The sequence below is a fragment of the Aplidium turbinatum genome, chromosome 2, assembly GCF_918807975.1.
Source record: "Aplidium turbinatum chromosome 2, kaAplTurb1.1, whole genome shotgun sequence".
Taxonomy (NCBI): domain Eukaryota; kingdom Metazoa; phylum Chordata; class Ascidiacea; order Aplousobranchia; family Polyclinidae; genus Aplidium; species Aplidium turbinatum.
Genome location: NC_137473.1, coordinates 29,411,453 through 29,432,618, shown reverse-complemented (window position 1 = coordinate 29,432,618; position 21,166 = coordinate 29,411,453). Strand labels below are relative to the sequence as shown.

Sequence of the window (21,166 nt, the reverse complement as noted above, 5' to 3'; positions counted from 1 at the left end):
GTGAACGTTTATTACGAAAAAATTGTAGGCTACCACAACATATAAAATGAGAACCAAAAAATATAATAGAGTAGTCTATCAAGACCGCATTGTTTGATTTGTTGTGATGTAATAATACCAAAAGTAGCGATGAAGCGAGCAACGCGATAGGCACGCTGTTACGTTAATTTATGTTAAATAACTCATGGGGGGGGGGAGAATGTTAATTTTGGGTTGATTCAACATTCGAGTCAGCACAAATCGATTTAATTTTCCCGACCGGTTGTATTGCGTAACGACAATGCCCAATAACAAATGACGACAAAGAAGTCATTTCTTAAGACGCTTGAAGCTTAAGCTTGTAGACGCAAAACTGCCCGTTCATGAACGCGTGATGTCATATGATCGAAAGCATTACTTTTCTTTACTGCCGAAGTACCATTTATCCAATTTTGTACTACTTTTTTAACTGGGCCCCGTAGCTTTTCTAATTCTGATTTGTTTTCGTCATAAAATTCTCTACAAATTTTGCAAAATACTACACTAACTTTTCCTTCTGTCCCCTCTGTTTCATAACCTATAGCAGGTAAATTCCACTTTTTAACTGTATCTTCCTTTACCATGATTTATAGGTTATAGGCAAACTGTTCGTAAGCAATTGTTCGTAAGCAATTGTTTGTAAAACAATTGTTCGTAAACAGTTTATCGTAAAATTAAATCCGTAAAACAATTCTTTGTAAAGCATTTCTTCGTATACATCAAATTTTAACTGCATGCACGAAAAAATACTTTAGGAAGAATTGTTTTACGAAGAATTAATTTTACAAACAATTGTTTTACGAACAATTGCTTTACGAACAATTGCTTACGAACAATTTGTCGGACACCGATTTATATTGGCAATGACACTGGTAAAGCACAAGCATTCGATGAAAGAATAACTTATGCGTAACAATTAAGCCAGTATTTATAAGGTTGCAAACTTTTTTACAGTTCACATGAGCATTGTCAGCGCATAAAATTGCACATGTTGTTGTTACGCAACCAGACATCTATTACAAACCGCAATTAACAAAGCTCACTCTAAAGGTTAACGCGTTAACCTATTACTTACATGTATTCGACGTCTGTTGATGTGTGGTTCGTTGTGAAAGAGGTGCGATCGTTTCTGATACAGCTGGACGAGAAAACGGAAGGCAAAACGCGATAAGGAGTAAATGCTTACAATAATTTGACGTCTACTGGCGTTGAATCAATGCAAATAGGGTGATATTTCTATAAAATATTCAATTCTTCCAGCTGGGCACGTGTCTAAGCGCCGGCGAAGTAGAAAGTAACCCAAATAAAAACATCAAGCAATAGTAAGATTGAATCAACCTCCTAGTCTGGTGTGGTCTAAGAAAATTAGGGTTATTTTTGTAATCTTGTGGTCCTTTGGTCCTTACAAGCGCTCGTGTACGTGTGGCCTCGGCATTTTTATTACCGAAGCTAATGTGCCATTCATGCATCTGCCTCGGCAATTGCCGATTGCCGAGGCTAATTTCGAAGACTGCTTAGACCAGTGTTAACTTAGGCCATTGAAGTCTGAGTCTGAGAATAAATTAAGGTGACTGTCTTTGTTTGTTTAAAACATTATCACATTTTGCCACCCTTCAGCAACATGCGCCCCTGGATTTATCAACAAGATCCAATGGGTAGCTACACTACACCACTGGCCGCCACTGCTTCTAACTTTGGTTTCCGAATTTCACTGCGCTATGGGTGACCGTTTGTATTGTCTGGGCAACGTAGTGTGACTATCAAAAAGCCAAACCACCAACTGCGTGACAGTGTTTTTATTTGGAAAAGCACTTAATAGCCTACCTGAAGGGCCATTTCATTTCAATTTGCACCTTTAAACAACAATAGGTCTAATTAATCTTTTATGCCAAAACTAATCTGCTTTTTGTTTTACCTAAATGCAGACCAACACCAAGCAGAAGTAGCCTAATTAACTTGATTTTTTTGTAGGCCTGGAGTTTAGGATTTTTTTATTTAAAAAAAAAACTGGATTTGTTATAATTTGAAATAAGAAATTTAGTGTATTTGGATGTTTGATTTGTGAATTTGGTGTAGCTTTACAGAAAAGATTGTTTGTACACGCTATCAGGGATATAGCCCAGCCTTAGGCCTATACCGGTAGCTTAGACTAGGCTGGGCTATTTTTATGTCTTGATCATAATTCAAAGCATACTTTTTTGTATTTGGCTTATTACACGATAGCGTATTTTTTGACACACAATTAAATGAAAGTGAACAAATTTATAGCCTGTACTTGGTGGTGCAGTAAGCCTATACTGTGCTCTCATCACAAACAAAATGATTAACTCAGCCTAGCAAGCATCTGAAAAAAATCATAATGAGTGATCAACTTTTATTTTGGAAATGTAGTCGAATAAAATTTATTTTTCTTTGTCGGAAAACAACAGCAATGATAAAGTTACCAATAGTTTACGGGAATAAAACCAACAAAAGGAAACGTCGTCGTTGGTACACATGAGCATTAACGCTCCAGCTGAAATCCAACAGCCCGCCGCATATAAAGCTCTATCTGGCGGCGTAAATAATTGCGAATCTCGCTCAGAGACGATATCGGCATTAACGCTCGAGTTGAAATCCAACAGCCCGCCGCATGTGACGCTTTTTCTGGTGGCGTAAATAATTGCGCATACCGATAAATGAGGGGACAATATCGGTGGGACGATATCGACAAGGGACAATATCGGCGCCACCCAATTGAAATGAATCAGTAAGTGTCAACAAGTGCTTATATATAGGCCTATCTCACTTGTATATCTGTGCTCAGTGCTCAGCACCTAAATATCCTGACGCCACAGTGTGCGCGCCTATTTGACCGGTGCCTAACTGTCTGGGCCTAAAAGGCGTGGACCCTAAAAAATGGCCCTAGCAATGACTGTCAGTCACAAAGTGTTCTGTAAACTGCTGATGCGCCTACGCAGTAGGGTGGGTCGATTTTCACACAAAATAGTCGGATTGTCGCATAAATCGGTATTTAGGCGAGGCTTGCCATACTAAATAAAGTGTTAAAATTTCAATGTGATGGTGTGCTCCTAACCACTTACCCCAGGTGGTATGGAAAAATACAATTTTCTACTTCACGGTAAATTGTATTCAATAGCATTCAATAACCACTACAAAACAAATTACTTGGATAAACGACGGAAATTTTGTCCAGCTGGCAAGCACTAAGCAAAACAGTTAAATTTGCGACCAACTTCTTCAAGCAACAATTTTAAAATGACGAGAATAAATTACGATATTTCAAACGCACGTAAGCAGTTACTGTGATGTAATAATGATAGGCAGTGATAAGTTACTCAAGCACCTGTTCAAGCCTGGCCCACACATGCTCAAGTCTGACTCACACCTGCTCAAGTTTGGCTTACACCTGTTCAAGTAATTAAAGATTTAACGATGAGGTAATGTTATGCTGCAGCTGCAAACGGTTGTGCAATTTAAGATTTAACGATGATGTAATCTTTGCTATTTTCTAGCAACAGTCCATGGCGTAAGACGTCAGGTTTAGTAGACAACGGTTCTATGTGACGTTTGATATGAAAATTGTCCGTAACATTGCGGCCCCTAGTTACGACAGTCTAACATGGCATAATTAAAAAAGAATTTAAGGACAATTTTGAGCCAATGAATAAAAACACACAATACACCAATTGTTTGAATCACTCACGTTTAAGTTAATACGCAAATACAAAGGGCATGCAATAAAGAATGAACAGCAATAAAAATAATACACGACAATACATGAAATTGGTACCATAGGTACACGCTAAAATGACGCGATATACAATGGTTGCGATAATAACTGACTGTTCTGGGCTCAGACAAGGGTCAACCACCGCAGACAGAACCAGGCTCAAACCCTAACACTTAAGCGTTCTTTACGGGGCGAGGCACGAAATATCCCTCAACACATAGTCTATTTTCACTTTCCCCGTACTCTCATCATAGTTGCAGACGGCAACTTTAGCTCTACGAACCACAGGCTTCCCTTTCCTAATTTGTAGAACCACCTCATGCACCCTCCCAAGTTGATACTCCCCACGTTAGGGTGGCCAAAAAAAATGGAAATTTTTTATTTTTGTTTGCACACCCTCTCATTTGAGGAGGATTCATGAAAAAATGACACTGTGAAAATTTGAAGTGAATCCGACAAGAGGAAGTGCTCTCCCACCGACCTCAAAGTTTGCTTTCTTTGGCATAATTCGTCAAAATTCCTTGAATATGTGACGTAATTCTTTTTTGACTTATTTACATTGCAGTTGCAGCATTTTTGTGTAAACCATTGTTTTACTCTGAATTTATGATACAATAAGTGTTTCCATATGCAGAAAAACAGAAATAATACACAAAATAGATCACATTAACAAGCGTTTGGTATGAAATAAAATGCACTAAACTTTAGCTAAAACCGTATAAAAGTACGTTCACCAGTCACGATCGCAACACTTCATGTGACAACACATTGCCCAGAAATTGCAAGAGAAATGTTTGTAAAGAGTCAAGCCATTGGTTGACTTTATTGCACTTGTTGGAAGCAGCTTTCTGTGGTGCTTGACCACTTGATAGAGGAGCTGGCGCTGTTGTTCATTTTTTGTATGGACTTCATTGAAGTCAGTAGCTAATTTGACTGCCCGCTCTGCACAATCATTGACGGCTTTGAGATGACGCCAAACTTTGCATGCTTCTTTATAATCATCACGATCACGCCATGTGTCAACAGAAGCAGTGACTCGAAAAGGTTAAGTGAACGCTATGTTACAAACTGTGCCAAAGAGAGACGTTAAAACTTGACAATTTTGTTTGGGGCAACATGACGAACATCTTCGGGAAATGGGTCTTTCTTAAGAGCATTAACGATTGCCTTCTTTCCATCATCTGTGTTATTATCACTGAATAAAGGCAGTGCAGCAAGATCCTCACTGATGTACCACAAGCGCAACCTCAACTTTTTTCTGCCACTTGAGAAATTGCATTGTCAACCTCTTTATAATCCTCTGTGAGCTGTAACATTGCTAGGTCATTTGTAGGGGCAGATATTCATGAAGGTGCTGCAAACCAAAAAGTGGCATAGATGGTAGTAGTTAATATTACTCCATCTGCAAGTGTACTGCATGCAAGTGGCAGTGTAATCTTATTGACCTTCATCTCGTAGTAGACAGCTAAGAACCACACCCCATACAGGCAGCTGACATGGCCCTCAAGAGAGTCAACAAATGGACACCCACTCTCTAGTGTTGACTCCCTTGAGGGGCTATGTCAGCTGCCTGTATGGGGTGTGGTTCTACGAGATGAAGATCAATAAGGTTACACTGCCACTTGCTTGCAGTACAGTTCTTGTGAGTGAAAGCTAATATCGCTACCACTGCAAAGACTCACGTTGTTACCAAACTAAAACGCATCCGTCAAGAGCATATAGGAGAATCAAAGCACAAAGGGAGGCGAAATTCAGCTTCCCAGCTGACCTCAGAAGCTGACTTCACCCAGAGCTTAAGTGCATTATTTGATATTGCACATGCTAACTGGGAATGCCGCATAACAATACCAGAAGACTGCCAGTTTTTGATAGACCAAGGTGGTGCATGACAGATACTGATGACAACAGAGGACCCAATGCATCGGCAAGCTGCTGCAAAGTATAGAAAGCGCAAAGATGATGAACAGAGACGCAACGGAAATCGCATTGATCCAGTACCATCAAGTGCTGCTGCTTTCTCATCTGAAAATGATTAGCAGATGATGAAGATTCTTCCAGTGACCCACTGTTTGCACCGTAAATCCAAATAACACCAAAACAAAAGAAAACCCAGTAGGAGCAGCCATTACCAAAACGCTGCATTATCGATAATCCACTGTTTAATGCAGCACTGAACAGAATTATAACATCAAGTCGTCAAGCAATGATGATCGTCACTCCTGCTCTTGCTGCAGCTGGAATTGATATAAATGAATTGACAATGTCACATTCCTCTGTCATGAATGCTCGAAACACCTCACGTGAAAGCCTGGCAGCTGCAGTGCTGCAAAAATTTAAACCAACAGTTACAGTTCCACTTGTTGTTCATTTTCATGGTAAATATTTGACTAATGCCAATGGCACAAACTGCGAATCTTTGGCCATTGTAGTTTCTGGTATGCATGTTGAGATACTGCTTGGCATTCCGAAGCTGCCTGTTGGAACGGGATCACTAATGGGCCAAAAAATAGTGGAATTCATACACGAGTTGTAGCAGAGCACTTAGCTGCACTTTGTTTTGACACGACATCAAGCAATACGGGAATCCACACTGGAGCTATCACTGTCATGCAGCAGGCATTTAATCGAAGGCTGCTAGTTCTTGCATGCCATGATCTCAAAGTCGTCAATGATTGTGCAGAGCGGGCACTGGGCAGTCAAATTAGCTACTGACTTCAATGAAGTCCTTACGGAAAATGAACAACAGCGCCAGGTCCTCTATCAGGTGATCGAGCACCACAGAAAGCTGCTTCCAACAAGTGCAAGTAAACGCCAACATGCCAACAGCTCCATTAAATAAAATCAATGGCTTGACTCTTTACAAACATTTCTTTTGCTTTTTCTGGGCAATGTGTTGTCACCTGAAGCGTTGCGATTGTGACTGGTGAACGTACTTTTATACGGTTTTCGCTAAAGTTCAGTGCATGTAATTTCATTCCAAACGCTTGTTAATGTGATCTATTTTGTGCATTATTTATGTTTTTCTGCATGTGGAAACACTTATTATATCATAAATTCAGAGTAAAACAATGGTTAACACAAAAATGCTGCAACTGCAATGTAGATAAGTCAAAAAAGAATTACGTCACATATTCAAGGAATTTTGATGAATTATGCCAAAGAAAGCAAATTTAGAGGTCGGTGGGAGAGCACTTCCTCTTGTCGGATTCACTTCAAATTTTCACAGTGTCATTTTTTCATGAATCCTCCTCAAATGAGAGGGTGTGCAAACAAAAATAAAAAATTTCCATTTTTTTTTGGCCACCCTACCCCACGTTTACCAATGTCTTGGAGAGAACCCACCACTACAAGTTGACCAGGCTCCAAATTATCGGCCATTTTTAGCCATTTTTTCCGGCCCTGAAACCCTGGCAAGTAAAAATCTATCCATTTACTCCAAAACTGCTGAGAAAGTGACAAATTGAACCGATAATCCCTTCTTAGTTGGTCACGATCACATGGTTTCACAATATCACAGTATGGGTTTAAGTACCGTATGGGGTCAAAAGTGAGGCAGGGGTGATGACAGTAAAATCCCTAGGGTCGTCACTCAAAGGTATCAAAGCGCGTTCGTTCACGATCCGAACGGCACTGCTCGTGTACGTCAGCAGTTCAATAAAATTGAGCTTACGAATTGAAGTGCCCAAAATGTGAAAAAGTACTTGGTCATATCGGCCACAAAACCAAATCTACTCAGCCGAAATCTAGCCAAGACATCTACCAGAGGGTTTAACAAATCACAGACATATACAACCAAGCAACCACACGTCATTTAACATAATCCATTAAAATTGAACATAAACTATAAGCTACAAACGTTTTCGGCCATACACACGTTAGCCCTTATCAAGTAACAAAAACTAACTGCTTATCATATCTACACTGAAAATGAATAACTGATCTAAACGCTGAATTGAAAAAACGAAATGAACAATGAAACGGCAGAGCATAGGAGAAAGGCACATCACATGGCGTTTAAATTACACGAGGCAAAGACGCATCATATGACGTATCAAGAAAAGACGTTGAGTAAATAAGAAGCACCTGAGGCAAACAACTGTGTATTGAGGCGAGGATTGTACGATTTTATTAGGAGTGTGGTTGTTTGGTTGTATATGTCTGTGGTTGAAGAAAGTGACCTCTTTACTAAAATTGTATTTAACATATCAGGACACGAAAACATTACATTAACACAAGTTCCTCGAAATTCAGACTTGCCATCGTAGACAATGCGCTTTTTTAATTGTGACGTCACAAAGTATGGTAAATACCATTCAAATCCCTTTACATTTTCTGCTTCACCAGCACGCTCAATATAGCCATTAGATTTAAGATCCTTCATGGTGTCAGTAAGGAAATCACAAAGTTCAGGTTGTTTTAAAGCCTTCTTCCTTAAAGCAGCAGCTCTATCTGACGCCAACACAAAATTGTTAGGTAAATCAATATCTTCCTTCAACGGTACAGGTATCTCAAATCTTAAAAACAGATTAAAAACTTAAGTAAGTGACTCTGATACCACACAACTTGTGCGGTAACTCGCGACCAAACGCTTAAAATCTGACTCTTGTGACGTCATATTACTATTTGACAAACAAACGCAGAATTTTTGGTCGTTCGACAAGAAAGAAAAAATCGCAGCCCTGCTTGTGAGTGTGGTGAAATGCAGACGGCAGCCCACATTATCAAGGATTGCCGGCTATATAGACCACCTCATGGTATGGAAGGCCTAGTTTCCATTGATAACGACACCAGGCAGTGGCTAACCAACAGATGCCCTGACATATAGTGACAACACCAGAGAAGAAGAAAGGAAAAACGCAAATTCTAGCTAAATTCAATCAATGCTTTGCCATCGGTTGACTTGGCGCATTGGGTTAGGGCGGTGGTAGTCATTACATTGACGTGGGTTTGATTCCCACCTCTGCTATAGCTCTTTTTTCTTCTGTAATTACCAAACAAAGTTCAAAGTAATAATTACATGTAATTCTCTGGCTGAATGCTGGAATGGTCGAAATTGGACAGATAACGTAGAATTTCATTGGTTCGTGGTTGTATTGGACAGAGGTCCATGGATTGGATATCTGCATGTTAAAGTGCCTTCCGTTTGTGAGGTTTGCTACGTTTGCTAGGTTTGCTACATTTAAAAACGGCCCTATCCAATTGCTTCAGAACATGCGCTACGGTATTTAAAACAACTTTTTCCTTTTTTGCTAAATCTGGTAAACATACTGCATGATTCTAACCTCTTCTCATCTACCAGATCAGTTTACTTAATTTTTTTGCTGGCGAATAGACAAAAATATACATAACCCAATAAACCAAACTTATTTGCACAGCAAGGACTCTGTTTAACACTCTGCAGTGCACGTGCACAACCAGACTGCTGTAGATTTAAAAAAATTGCTTAGAACAGCTGTATGTACGGCGCGTAGATATACTGTAGCCACTTTTTAACACCCTAAGTTTTTGAATATTTTATTTTAGTCCATAATAAATTGTATCATAGATTACAGGAAGAAGTAATAATCTAATCTTAATGCTATGTCAACTGTGTCAGTTGTATACGTTGGAAATGAAGATGTAGGAAAACATATCAAGTCAGTTGAAATGTCCAGAAAAAGTAAGTCCACTATTTTTTTATACCATAAACTTCTGTCTAACATTTCTTTATAGGCTGTGGCTATATTTACACTATATAGTGTAATAATAGCCTCAATAGTGTTGCCAGATAAGGAATTCTGCCCTAATTTGAGAAAAGTATAAAGCTCTTTAAAACAAAAACTTGTATTTTGGAAATATTTTTAGTCCTGGGCAAAGATCAAAACCCTAATCTTATTCTAAACTCTAACCCTTACCTTAACCTTTCCTAACTTTAATCCTAACTCTGGCAACACCTGATTGTAACCATGGCATTAAGTGTGGAAAAATAGCCACTTCCTTCTTTATAGGAAGTGGCTGCATTTACGGCGCCGTAAATACAGCCGTTCCATGCCTTTTTTTTAATCTTTACGTCGCTTTTACTGCGCATGCGCGCTGTTGCTGGAAAAAAAGTACGTACCGTATTTTACGGACCATAAGGCGCATCCGACTATAAGGCGCACTGTCAATAAATTGCTTTGATCAGTTTTTTGTTCATACATAAGGCGCACTGGACCATAAGGCGCACCACCATATATAATAGTAGTATCGGTACTGGTTTTGAGTGTAGGCAATACAGCACTACCGCACTTGATCCATACATTAGGCGCACCGGACCATAAGGCGCACAATAAATTTATGAGAAAAAAAAAGGATTTAAAGTGCGCCTTATGGTCCGTAAAATACGGTACATAACTTCTAAATTCAACTGTTTTTGCCAAGTGAATCAGAGGCTCGTGCGATCTTTGTCTAGCTCGTACTCGCAAGGATATGAGTTTGATTCCATCGGAAGATGATTTTTTTTCTAAACTTAATTCTAACCCGAAGTGACTCAATTATTAGGCTACGCATTTTTGTGGCCGTTTAGTTTGTTTTTAGTTCTGACCATCACAATGAAAAAACAGTATATGACAAAATAACAGCGGTATAGAAAAGATAGAAGCCACAAAACGCGGACGTTATACTAGCGTGTATAATAGCAAAGCAGGACAATCAGTTTAAAATAATATGGCAGTCGTAACACCTAAAAATTTTTATAAATTTAGAATTTTTTTTTTACTCATTTAAATTGTTAAAGAAAAAAACTCACTAGCCTTTTTTCTCTGTTTTAAATTTATAAAAATTTTGTTAAGGTGTTACAACGACGCCACGGTTACGACCGTGCCATATTTTAAACTGATTGTCTTGCTTTGGTATCATGCACTCTATAACCTCTGCGTTTTGTCGCTTTTGCCTTTTTCTAGATCTCTGCTATGTTTGTCATATATCATGCTGTTTTTCGTTGTGATGGTCAGAACTAAATACGGCCATAAAAATGCATAGCCTAACGATTGAGTCACTTCGGGTTATAATTTAGTTTGAAAAAAAAATCACCACTGGTGGTATCAAACTCATACGTTGTGAGTGCGAGCCAGACAAAGATTGCACGCGCCACAGATTTACTTGGCAAAAACGGTTGAATTTAGAAGTTATATATGCACATTTTTTCATTAGTTTCGCTTAGAAAGAGAAGGTGAAAAAAGAAAAAAATCTGCAGCAAGCGCACAGATGCACAGCGCGCATGCGCAGTAAAAGCAACGTAAAGATTAAAAAAAAAGGCATGGAACGGCTGTATTTACGGCGCCGTAAGTGCAGCCACTTCCTTCTTTATATATATATGGGATGCAACCTAGTTCGTAGCATGAACAGTTCATACCCTCAGGTCCCTCAGTTCGTACCTTGAAAAGATTGAGAGAAAAAATTAAAAAAGCCAAAGTCGCTGATTGCAGTTTCCGCCATTATTTTAAAATTTTCCCCCTGAAAAGATCGTGAGAAAAATTAGCTCAAAGCCGAAGTCCGGTGATCGCAGTTTCCGCAAACATTTTCTCGCAGTTTTCGCTAACCCTAACCATAGAGTAATCGATGCTCTAACCCTAACCTTCGCTGATCGCAGTTTAAGCAAACATTTTTCCGCAGTTTCCGCTAACCTTCACCCTAACCATAGAGTAATCTATGCTCTAACCCTAACCCTCGCTGATCGCAGTATCCGTTAAACGCGATTTCCGTTTACCCATGGATCACGGAATTAGAAATTAACAAAATTTAAAGATAAGAATTAAAAATCTAATTGAAAGAATTAAAAATCTAATTCAGTGATTCATGGCTTACTCTAACTCAAACCATAGAGTAATCTATGCTCTAACCCTCGCTGATCGCAGTTTTCGCAAACATTTTTCTGCCGTTTCCTCTAACCCTAACTCTCGAGTTTGTTTCAAATTGTTTGGGGAAACTCCGATCAGCGACTTCTGCGTTGTGTTATTAAACTGCAATCAGCGACTTTGGCTTTTTTAATTTTTTCTCTCGATCTTTTCAGGGTACGAACTGACTGTACGAATGGTTCAAGGTACAAACTAGGTTGCACCCATATATATGCATATAACAATTTAATTTCTATTTGAATAAGGACCTTCTGATGATCCCCCTTTTAGGGTACAACAAGCTTTAGAGGTGTAGAGAATAGTAACTATATTATATTTGATGCAGCCTTCATATCTTAAATTTTTCTGAAGGTGTTGCGACCGTGCCAAATTTCTTTCAGCTCAATAACTTACTTCGGTCATAAGCACGTTTTAACGTTTGCATTTTGTCGCTTCTACTTTTTCTTTACCTTTGCTATGTTGACGTGTATTGTTTTGGATATCATGATCAGAAATAAAAACAACTGAACTGACATGACGAATTCAAGCACGTTTTAACGTTTGCGTTTTGTCGCTTCTACCTTTGCTATGTTGACGTATGTATTGTTTTTCATATGATGTTCAAAAATAAAAACAACTCAACTGAACTGACATAACGAATTTTAATTTCATAGTTCAAACATTTTATTTTTATTCCTTTCTGCACGGTTTCAACGTTTAGCGATGTTAAAACGATGTAAAAACGGCAATTAAAATTGGGTCTGCTACTATTCGGCGAGTCCGATTCGGCGAGTCCGATTCGACTAGTCCGATTCGGCGAGTTCCCTATTCGGCGAGAGCCTTTTTCGGCGAGTGCCCTATTCGGCGAGTTTTTGAAATTTTTGAAAGGAAATTATCGGGTACCGTAGCCTAATTATAATTGCCGTTTTTACATAGTTTTAACGTCGCTAAACGTTGAAATTGTGCAGAAAGGAATAAAAATAAAATGTTTGAACTATTAAATTAAAATTCGTCATGTCAGTTCAGTTGTTTTTATTTCTGACCATCATATGAAAAACAATACACGTCAACATAGCAAAGGTGTAAAAAAGGTAGAAGCGACAAAACGCGAACGTTAAAACGTGCTTGTGACCGGAGTAAGTTATTGAGTTGAAAGAAACATACGCGCCGACTTCAGGGGGGGCCGGCGCCCCCCGTAAATTTATGGTTGAGGGGCAACAAAAATGGTGATGACAAGTGGTGTTTCAAAGATAAAACACTTCGCGAAGGAGATTTAGATAATTTAAACGGACTTAAAAAATGCGGAAAGCAAGAAAAGCCTACGTTGCTCTTGCCCGCAAAACAGCAGCTCGCATGGCTATCTCATACGGTATGGAAATTTCAAAGTAGATGGTAGAGTACTGCTGGAATAGTCACGTAACTATTCACTGCAATATTAAGTAAACCAGCTAAATTAGACGGCTTGACGCGCTATTTTCAACGAGATCTTCCCTCTGTGAGATCAATTATGATTCAACAGAACGCATTGTTTTTGCAATGTGTGAGAATTAAATCGAAAACCGATAAAAGAAAAGGTGTTTAATGGTCTTGGTCGCAGATATTGCCTGCATTAACGACGTCTCTTACCGCTATTATCACCTAGCTAACCTGACATCATTGTTTTATGCGGCCGCTAAGGTTTGACATCGACTTTAACGATCATGGAATGTTACGTAATAATAAGAACGATTATATCCTACACGCAAAAATAAAAAAATGATCTCTTTCTGTTTTGTCTCGTGAGCTTTGCATATTGCTCAACAAGTGCACAAAGTTTAGAATTGACAAGAAATCATTGAATTTGAAAATTAAGTTTGAATCACTGCAAATAAACGTATTCAAAACTTTCACTTAAGCCGACGCGATTTCACAATCCGTAATCTACGTCGACAATGATTTTTAGTGCGTTCATTTTGAAAATTGCTGAGCTGGAGACAACAGCTTGTCCCGTGTTAGTTGAACTTGTCTTTTTGAGGTGAAAATCACTTGCGAACATCTCGATCTTTACTCGAGTATAGCCTACTGTATTCAATAAAAGACTATAAAGACTTTCGATAAAAAACAGAAGAGAAAACACTTCGCCGTTGTCAACGCTTTGAAAGTAAGTAATTAGCGAAACGAGGTTAATAAAACTGATACCGGGTTTTCACTCTGCTTGAGATCATGATTTTTTGCGTTTTATTTCGATAACTTCACTGTCTTGATCGTTGTTGTTCACTCGCACGAAAAGGACATGAATCGGCTTGTTTTCCAACAGTTCCAATTATGAGCTAACAATATCAAAATTTTTATGACTAGGCGTACTGCGTGCGTAAAACTAATCCTTTCAAGCAGCGGTTCTAATAAATTCGGTTTGCGACCTATTTGTTAATATAAACACGACACTAAGCTTAATCAAAGACTATTTTAACCGAGTAAATAGCGCTATGGTTATGACGTTATCACCTTTCTCGCCCCCCAAGGTTTTTTGAAAAGTCGGCGCCTATGGAAAGAAATTTGGCACGGTCGCAACACCTTCAGAAAAATTTAAGATATGAAGGGAAAATAAAACAAAGAAAATGTTACAAAAAAATAAATAAATAAATCATGTTTATGTCTGTAAGTTAGCACTTTTGAATAGTTAAAATGATTAGTTTGGATCAACAAATGTGTGGCCTACAGCTTGGATTTAAAAGAAATTATCGGGTACCGTAGCCCAGTTATCCCAACCAGCAAAAATTTCCGTTTTTACATCGTTTTAACGTCGCTAACTGTTGAAATCGTGTAGAAAAGAGAACTTTGCTGACTAGGATACGTTGAAGCTGAGAAACATTCACAGAAGCCCTTCGAATTGTTCCAAGAACCCATTTAGCATAACATTTTATTTGTACATTGATTCAACGTCTGAATACATTATCTTAAAAATGCAACGTATCGTAGGGCTTCTGTGAATGTTTTTCAGTTTCAACGTATCCTAGTCAGCAAAGTTCTCTTTTCTACAGGATTTCAACGTTTAGCGACGTTAAAACGATGGGCCACACATTTGGTTAGCCTTTTCATTCTGTTACTACAATGGGTTCTCATTTGTTGATCCAAACTAATCATTTTAACTATTCAAAAGTACTAACTTATACACATAAGCATGATTTTTTTTGTAACATTTTCTTTGTTTTATTTTCCCTTCATATCTTAAATTTTTCTGAAGGTGTTGCGACCGTGCCAAATTTCTTTCAACTCAATAATTATGATACTTCGGTCACAAGCACGTTTTAACGTTCGCGTTTTGTCGCTTCTACCTTTTTCTACACCTTTGCTATGTCGACGTGTATTGTTTTTGATATGATGGTCAAAAATAAAAACAACTGAACTGACATGACGAATTTTAATTTAATAGTTCAAACATTTTATTTTTATTCCTTTCTGCACGATTTCAACGTTTAGCGACGTTAAAACTATGTAAAAACGGCAGTTGTAATTAGGCTAGGCATACGCGCCGACTTTCGGGGGGGCCGGGGGGCCGGCGCCCCCCGTAAATTTATGGTTGAGGGGCAACAAAAATGGTGATTACAAGTGGTGTTTTAAAGTTAAAACACTTCGCGAAAGAGATTTAGATAATTTAAACGGACTTAAAGAATGCCGAAAGCAAGAAAAGCCTGCGTTGCTCTTGCCCGCAAAACAGCAGCTGATCGCATGGCTTTCTCACACGGTATGGAAATTAAAAGCAGATGGTAGAGTAACTTACGCTGCTGGAATAGTCACGTAACTATTCACGGCAATATTCAGTAAACCAGCTAAATTAGACGCGCTATTTTCAACGAGGTCTTTCCGCTGTGAGACAATTATGATTCAACAGAACGCATTGTTTTCTTCGCAATGTGTGAGAATTAAATCGAAAACCGATAAAAAGAAAAGGTGTTTAATGGTCTTGGTCGCAGATATTGCCTGCATTAACGACGTCTCTTACCGCTATTATCACCTAGCCAACCTGACATTGTTTTATGCGGCCGCTAAGGTTTGACATCGACTTTAACGATCATGGAATGTTACGTAATAATAAGAACGATTATATCCTACACGCAAAAATAAAAAAATGATTTCTTAAAACAGCTCTTTCTGTTTTGTTTCGTGAGCTTTGCATATAGCTCAACAAGTGCATAAAGTTTAGAATTGACAAAAAATCATTGAATTTGAAAATTAAGTTTGAATCACTGCAAATAAACGTATTCAAAACTTTTACTTAGGCCGACGCGATTTCACAATCCGTAATCTACGTCGACAATGATTTTTAGTGCGTTCATTTTGAAAACTGCCGAGCTGGAGACAACAGCATGTCCTGTGTTAGTTGAACTTGCCTTTTTGAGGTGAAAATCACTTGCGAACATCTAGACCTTTACTCGAATATATATCCTACTGCCCTACTGTATTCAATAAAAGACTACAAAGACTTTTGATAAAAAACAGAAGAGAAAACACTTCGCCGTTGTTAACACTTTGAAAGTAAGTAATTAGCGAAACGAAGTTAATAAAACTGATAGCGGGTTTCCACTCTGCTTGAGATCATGATTTTTTGCGTTTTATTTCGATAACTTCACTGTCTTGATCGTTGTTGTTCACTCGCACGAAAAGGAAATGAATCGGCTTGTTTTCCAACAGTTCCAATTATGAGCTAACAATATCAACATTTTTACGACTATACGTAAAACTAATCCTTTCAAGCAGCGGTTCTAATAAACTCGGTTTGCGACCTATTTGTCAATATAAACAAGACACTAAGCTTAATCAAAGACTATTTTAATTGAGTAAAATAGCGTTACGGTTATGACGTCATCACCTTTCTCGCCCTAAGGTTTTATGAAAAGTCGGCGCCTATGAGGCTAGGGTACCCGATAATTTCCTTTTAAAAATTTCAAAAACTCGCCGAATAGGGCACTCGCCGAAAAAGGCTCTCGCCGAATAGGGAACTCGCCGAATCGGACTAGTCGAATCGGACTCGTCGAATCGGACTCGCCGAAACGGGCCATTCCGATTAAAATTAGGCTACGGTACTCGATAATTTCCTTTCAAAAATTTCAAAAACTTACTGAATAGGGAACTGGCCGAATCGGGCTCGCCGAATCAGACTCGTCGAATCGGACTCGCTGAATAGTAGCAGACCCAGAAATAACACAGGAACTAGCGATACAAATCGTCATTGCATAGCACGAACAATTATTGCAAGAATACAATTTTCTGTGCAATCTAGCGCGCATCTAGAAAATGTTAATATTGTATCCCTTAGCTTCCATTCAAGCAGGAAAACTTTCAATTATTACGTTGCTTCAACGATGGATGACATTGAATCAGCGTAATAAAGGTGATTTCTTGATGAGAATCGATGGGAGTATCGGTACTACATCAATCATGCGGAATGGCCCGTTTCGGCTAGTCCGATTCGGCTAGTCCGATTCGGCTATTATCCTTTTCGGCTACAGCCCGATTGGGCTAGTCCGATTGGGTTAGTTCCGTATTTGGCTGCAGTCTATATCGGTTAGTTCGTATTCAGCAATTTTTTTAAATCAAACAATACCGGTAATCCTTCTGTAATCCAACAAAATCCTTCTGTAAATCCAATGACGTCTTCTGTTTATTTACAAGAAAAACAAATTGAAATGAAATTTAGCAAAAAATGGTTGAACTATTAAATTGAACTGTTTGCTCAATTTATTTTTGAACTGTTCATGTTTGCTCAGATAAAATTGACATGCATCCTGCGTCGATGTCTGCATGTAAACTTTGAACAGTGGTTCTCAACCGGGGGTCCGCGGACCCCAAGGGGTCCGTTAGGGTGGTCCCGAAAATCGAATTTTAGAAAATGCAATGTGACACTATCTAAAACATCTCCAAATGACCAAAAATGGACCCTGTAAAAATTTCAGAGAGATTGAACTTTGTTTAGAGGTGCCAGATTTACCTTAAAAATTCAGATTTTTTCCCTATGCAAACATATGGGAAACTACAGTCTGTAAAACCATACTTGACACACTGAAGTTGTAATTATCCAACTGTTAATATAATTGTAGAAAATGTCCTCTTTTAAACTGGGTTAATCTCTTTTTAACAGCATGATGTTGTTCCATTTCACTGACCACCATTACTTAGCCTACTTGGCTGCCATGTTGATAGCCTTAATTGATAGCCATGTTGATAGTCACAGTCCATTGGGATGGAAAACTCCTTCCAGATATCAGTGGGAATGCAGTAATTAAGCGATTGCCATCACTACTAATAACTTGCTCGGCGTTCCAAAGTTGCTGTCATCTTCAGGAAGTGCAGTTGTGACATGTGTCAGGGACTGGGGTGTTGCTAGCAATGTAAAAGCGATGTGTTTCGACACAACAGCAAGCAATACTGGTCACAAGTCTGGTGCTTGTGTCCTAATTTCAAAAGAATTGAACAAGGACAATGGACATGCTTCATCTGGCTTGTCGTCACCATATTCTGGAAATAATATTACAAAAAGCCTTCTTGACATGCCTTGGGCCATCATCTGGACCAGACATTCTCCTTTTTAAGCGATTTAAATCAAAATGGAGTACATTGAATAAAGATGGGTATGTGACATTGGAACAAGATGACAGCAGCTTTTCTGATGAAGTCATACAGTGCTGTATCCACCATCTGCATAACAATAATCAGCCAAGAGACGACTACTAAGAATTTCTAGAATTATCGGTCATAATCCTCAACGGGACACCACCACGTAGAGTTCGATTCTGTTATCCTGGTGCTCTTCATCGCTCCAGATGGATGGCAACTGCTGTATATGCACTCCAAATCTGGTTATTTCGAATGCAGTTTGATTTGTCAAGTCAGGAGCAACGTGATTTAAAGCGATTTGTTCTGTTTGTTTTGAAGGTGTATGTAAAATCATGGTTCACAGCACCTTTAGCTAAATGTGCACAACGACATGACCTGGAGCTCTTAAAAAGGGTAAATGAGTATGAGCAACATGATACAGGTTTATCGCAAGAAGCCAAGAAAACATTTTCGAGGCACTTGTGGTATATAAGTGAAGAACTTGTGGACCTGGCATTTTTTTGATGATGCTGTTTCTGTTACTCAAAAAAAAGCCATGGTTTCTGCGTTAACTCATCAAAGCAGTACACCTTCAAAGAGTCTTTCTCAAGTACCAGATGATATTTCATCGAAAGATCAGTCGCACTTTGTCACATCAAACACCATGAGATTTTTCCAGATTCTCAACTTATCGTGTGACTTTCTGAAGGTGGAAATCACATCGTGGAATGTTGATGACAATTATAAGAAAGCCATTGTTGCCATTGTTGGTGGGCTCCATGTAATCAATGACTTTGCCGAAAGAGGTGTTGCTTTGATGCAAAATTTTAACAATGTATTAATAAAAGATGAAGAGCAAATTCAATATATACATTCTACAAGTTGTGGAACAGCACTGGCATGCTCTGCCGACTTGCAGCAAAAAAAATCTTCAGAAAGTGTATCAGTCCACAGACTGAATTGTATTATGTATTTATCTTTAGAATGCACCAGTTAATCTTGTTGCGAGTTAAACTTAGTTTTCAAGTAATATACTTTGGAGTTATAATGACGCAAAGTTATTAATATGCACAAAGCATAGTACTGGAAAATTATATCATGTTTCCTACTGCAGAGTTGGATGAGAGTACAGTATTCCTACATATCATTTTTCTCATGTTTATTGTTCGTTCTGCCATGATGTGTTATGTCTTTTTAAAGTACAATTGCAAATGTTACTTTATCTTGGGTGGGTTTCGTAAATTGCTCTATTTATTAAATTTTCACCTGTAATCTGGCACCTCTAAACCTTTATCAAATTCTTTCAAACTTTCAGGGGAATGTTTTTATATAAAAAGGAACCAAATAGAAGTGTGTGCACTTCAATTTTTTAAGTTTGAAATTTTTGCATACATTTGAGGACCACCCTAGGGTCCGTGAAGCGATTTCCGGGGGTCCGCGAAAGTTTCTGAGTTTTCAACATGACGGATAAATTAAGAAATTTAAAAATTGTTTGTGCTTTGTTTATGTATTAGCCTACAGTGATTCTTAAACTGTAAGTCGCAATGCACTGGTGCGTCGTTTGAAATTGCAAAGGACATTGCACAAAGGTTTGGTTTCTTAACTAAAATATGATATAAATTACTTAAACCTTTTAATAAGGCTATGTTGGCTATGTTCAACTAAATTCTTTTAAGACAACAGATTGTTGATCAATGATTAATTTAGAAATACAAACGTTAGTCAGCAGTCTATCACCACTCACAGTTTTGCAATGACTGTGATTATAACGAGTTAATATTGATTTCAAATGAAAAAAGGGAGAAATTCTTTGTAACAGTCGCAAGTATTCTATTAACTTTTGATAAAAGTTATAGAAAAACATCAAATGAGCATATAGCTTACCGATGTTTGATCCTGTGTGCCAACATATAGCTCATAAGTCATAACATAATTTCGTCAATCTCATCAATCGTCAAGTGCGTTGTGAATTCAGCAAATTCTTTTAAGTGTGTTGCATTGAAACTTATGTAACATATGATTCCATAAGGAAACGTGATATACCAACATTTCAAATTGAAATTTTTGGGGGTCCGTGACCGCTTCGAAGACACCAAAAGGGGTCCACCAAGACAAAAAGGTTGAGAACCACTGACTTAGAATATATTAGAATCCTCAACTATTACAAAATTCTAAACCCAACGACGCCTTTTGTTTATTTAGAGATTTTGTATTTTATTCCACAATTTATCGTTTCTTTTGCCTTTGAGTGCCTTCCCAGACGGCAAAATCCGTCATTTTTACAAAGATTCAACGTCTGCAGACGTTAAATCAATGTAAAAATAGCGGATCTTACTGTCTGGGTGAGCCATGCGATAAATTAAAGCCTTTCGTTGCGTCATAATGAATTGCGTAATTATCACTCCTAATTACGCGCGCTGGTATTTAAAAGAGAATAGCGGAGAAAAAAGTGGAAAGTTGTTTACTCCAGAAATGCATGTCACCACACAATAACGAAATTCTGGAAAACCTTTTCGAATGCGTTGATTACGGTAATGATTTTGATTTGGAAAGAAAGCCAGAAAGTAGACATTTTTTTATTCAGGTTAAAGTGAAACCACTCTACGTTGGACTAAAGCGCAAAGTAACTATCAAGTTGCCTTGCAAAGCGGAAGATCAAAGTTCGCAATACTGGTTGTAAAGTTGATTTTATCCCAAAAATTAGGTCGTTGAAATCAATGCTTAATTACTCGTAACTTTCACGTAATATAGGCCTAATTTTTTTCTGTAGTCAGAGTGTAAAGATGGAGGTTTGATATTATCGAATTGAATCGCCGGTTAATACTTACCGCCGGTTAGTACTCTAAATTGATGGACCGCGACCGCGTATTATCATAAAAAACTGTTGTCCCCTCATTTGCCAGTTTGACTATACATACTATTATGATAATATATGACTTTGTTTTAGAGCATCAAATTTATGCTATCTCCGTAATTAATAACTCGTATG

At 38.2% G+C, this 21,166-nt stretch overlaps 1 protein-coding gene across 2 annotated transcripts in view; it reads left to right on the top strand.

Moving 5' to 3' along the window:
• The first annotated feature begins 9,295 nt into the window (after nucleotides 1-9,295).
• Nucleotides 9,296-21,166, top strand: part of LOC145786724 (origin recognition complex subunit 2-like) — a 77,148-nt gene continuing 65,277 nt past the window's right edge. For both annotated transcript variants that reach the window (XM_082598460.1, XM_082598453.1), the window contains exon 1: nucleotides 9,296-9,410. In XM_082598460.1, the coding sequence (XP_082454586.1) occupies nucleotides 9,332-9,410 (79 nt within the window). In that variant the 5' untranslated portion in view covers nucleotides 9,296-9,331. The remainder of the gene's footprint in view (nucleotides 9,411-21,166) is intronic.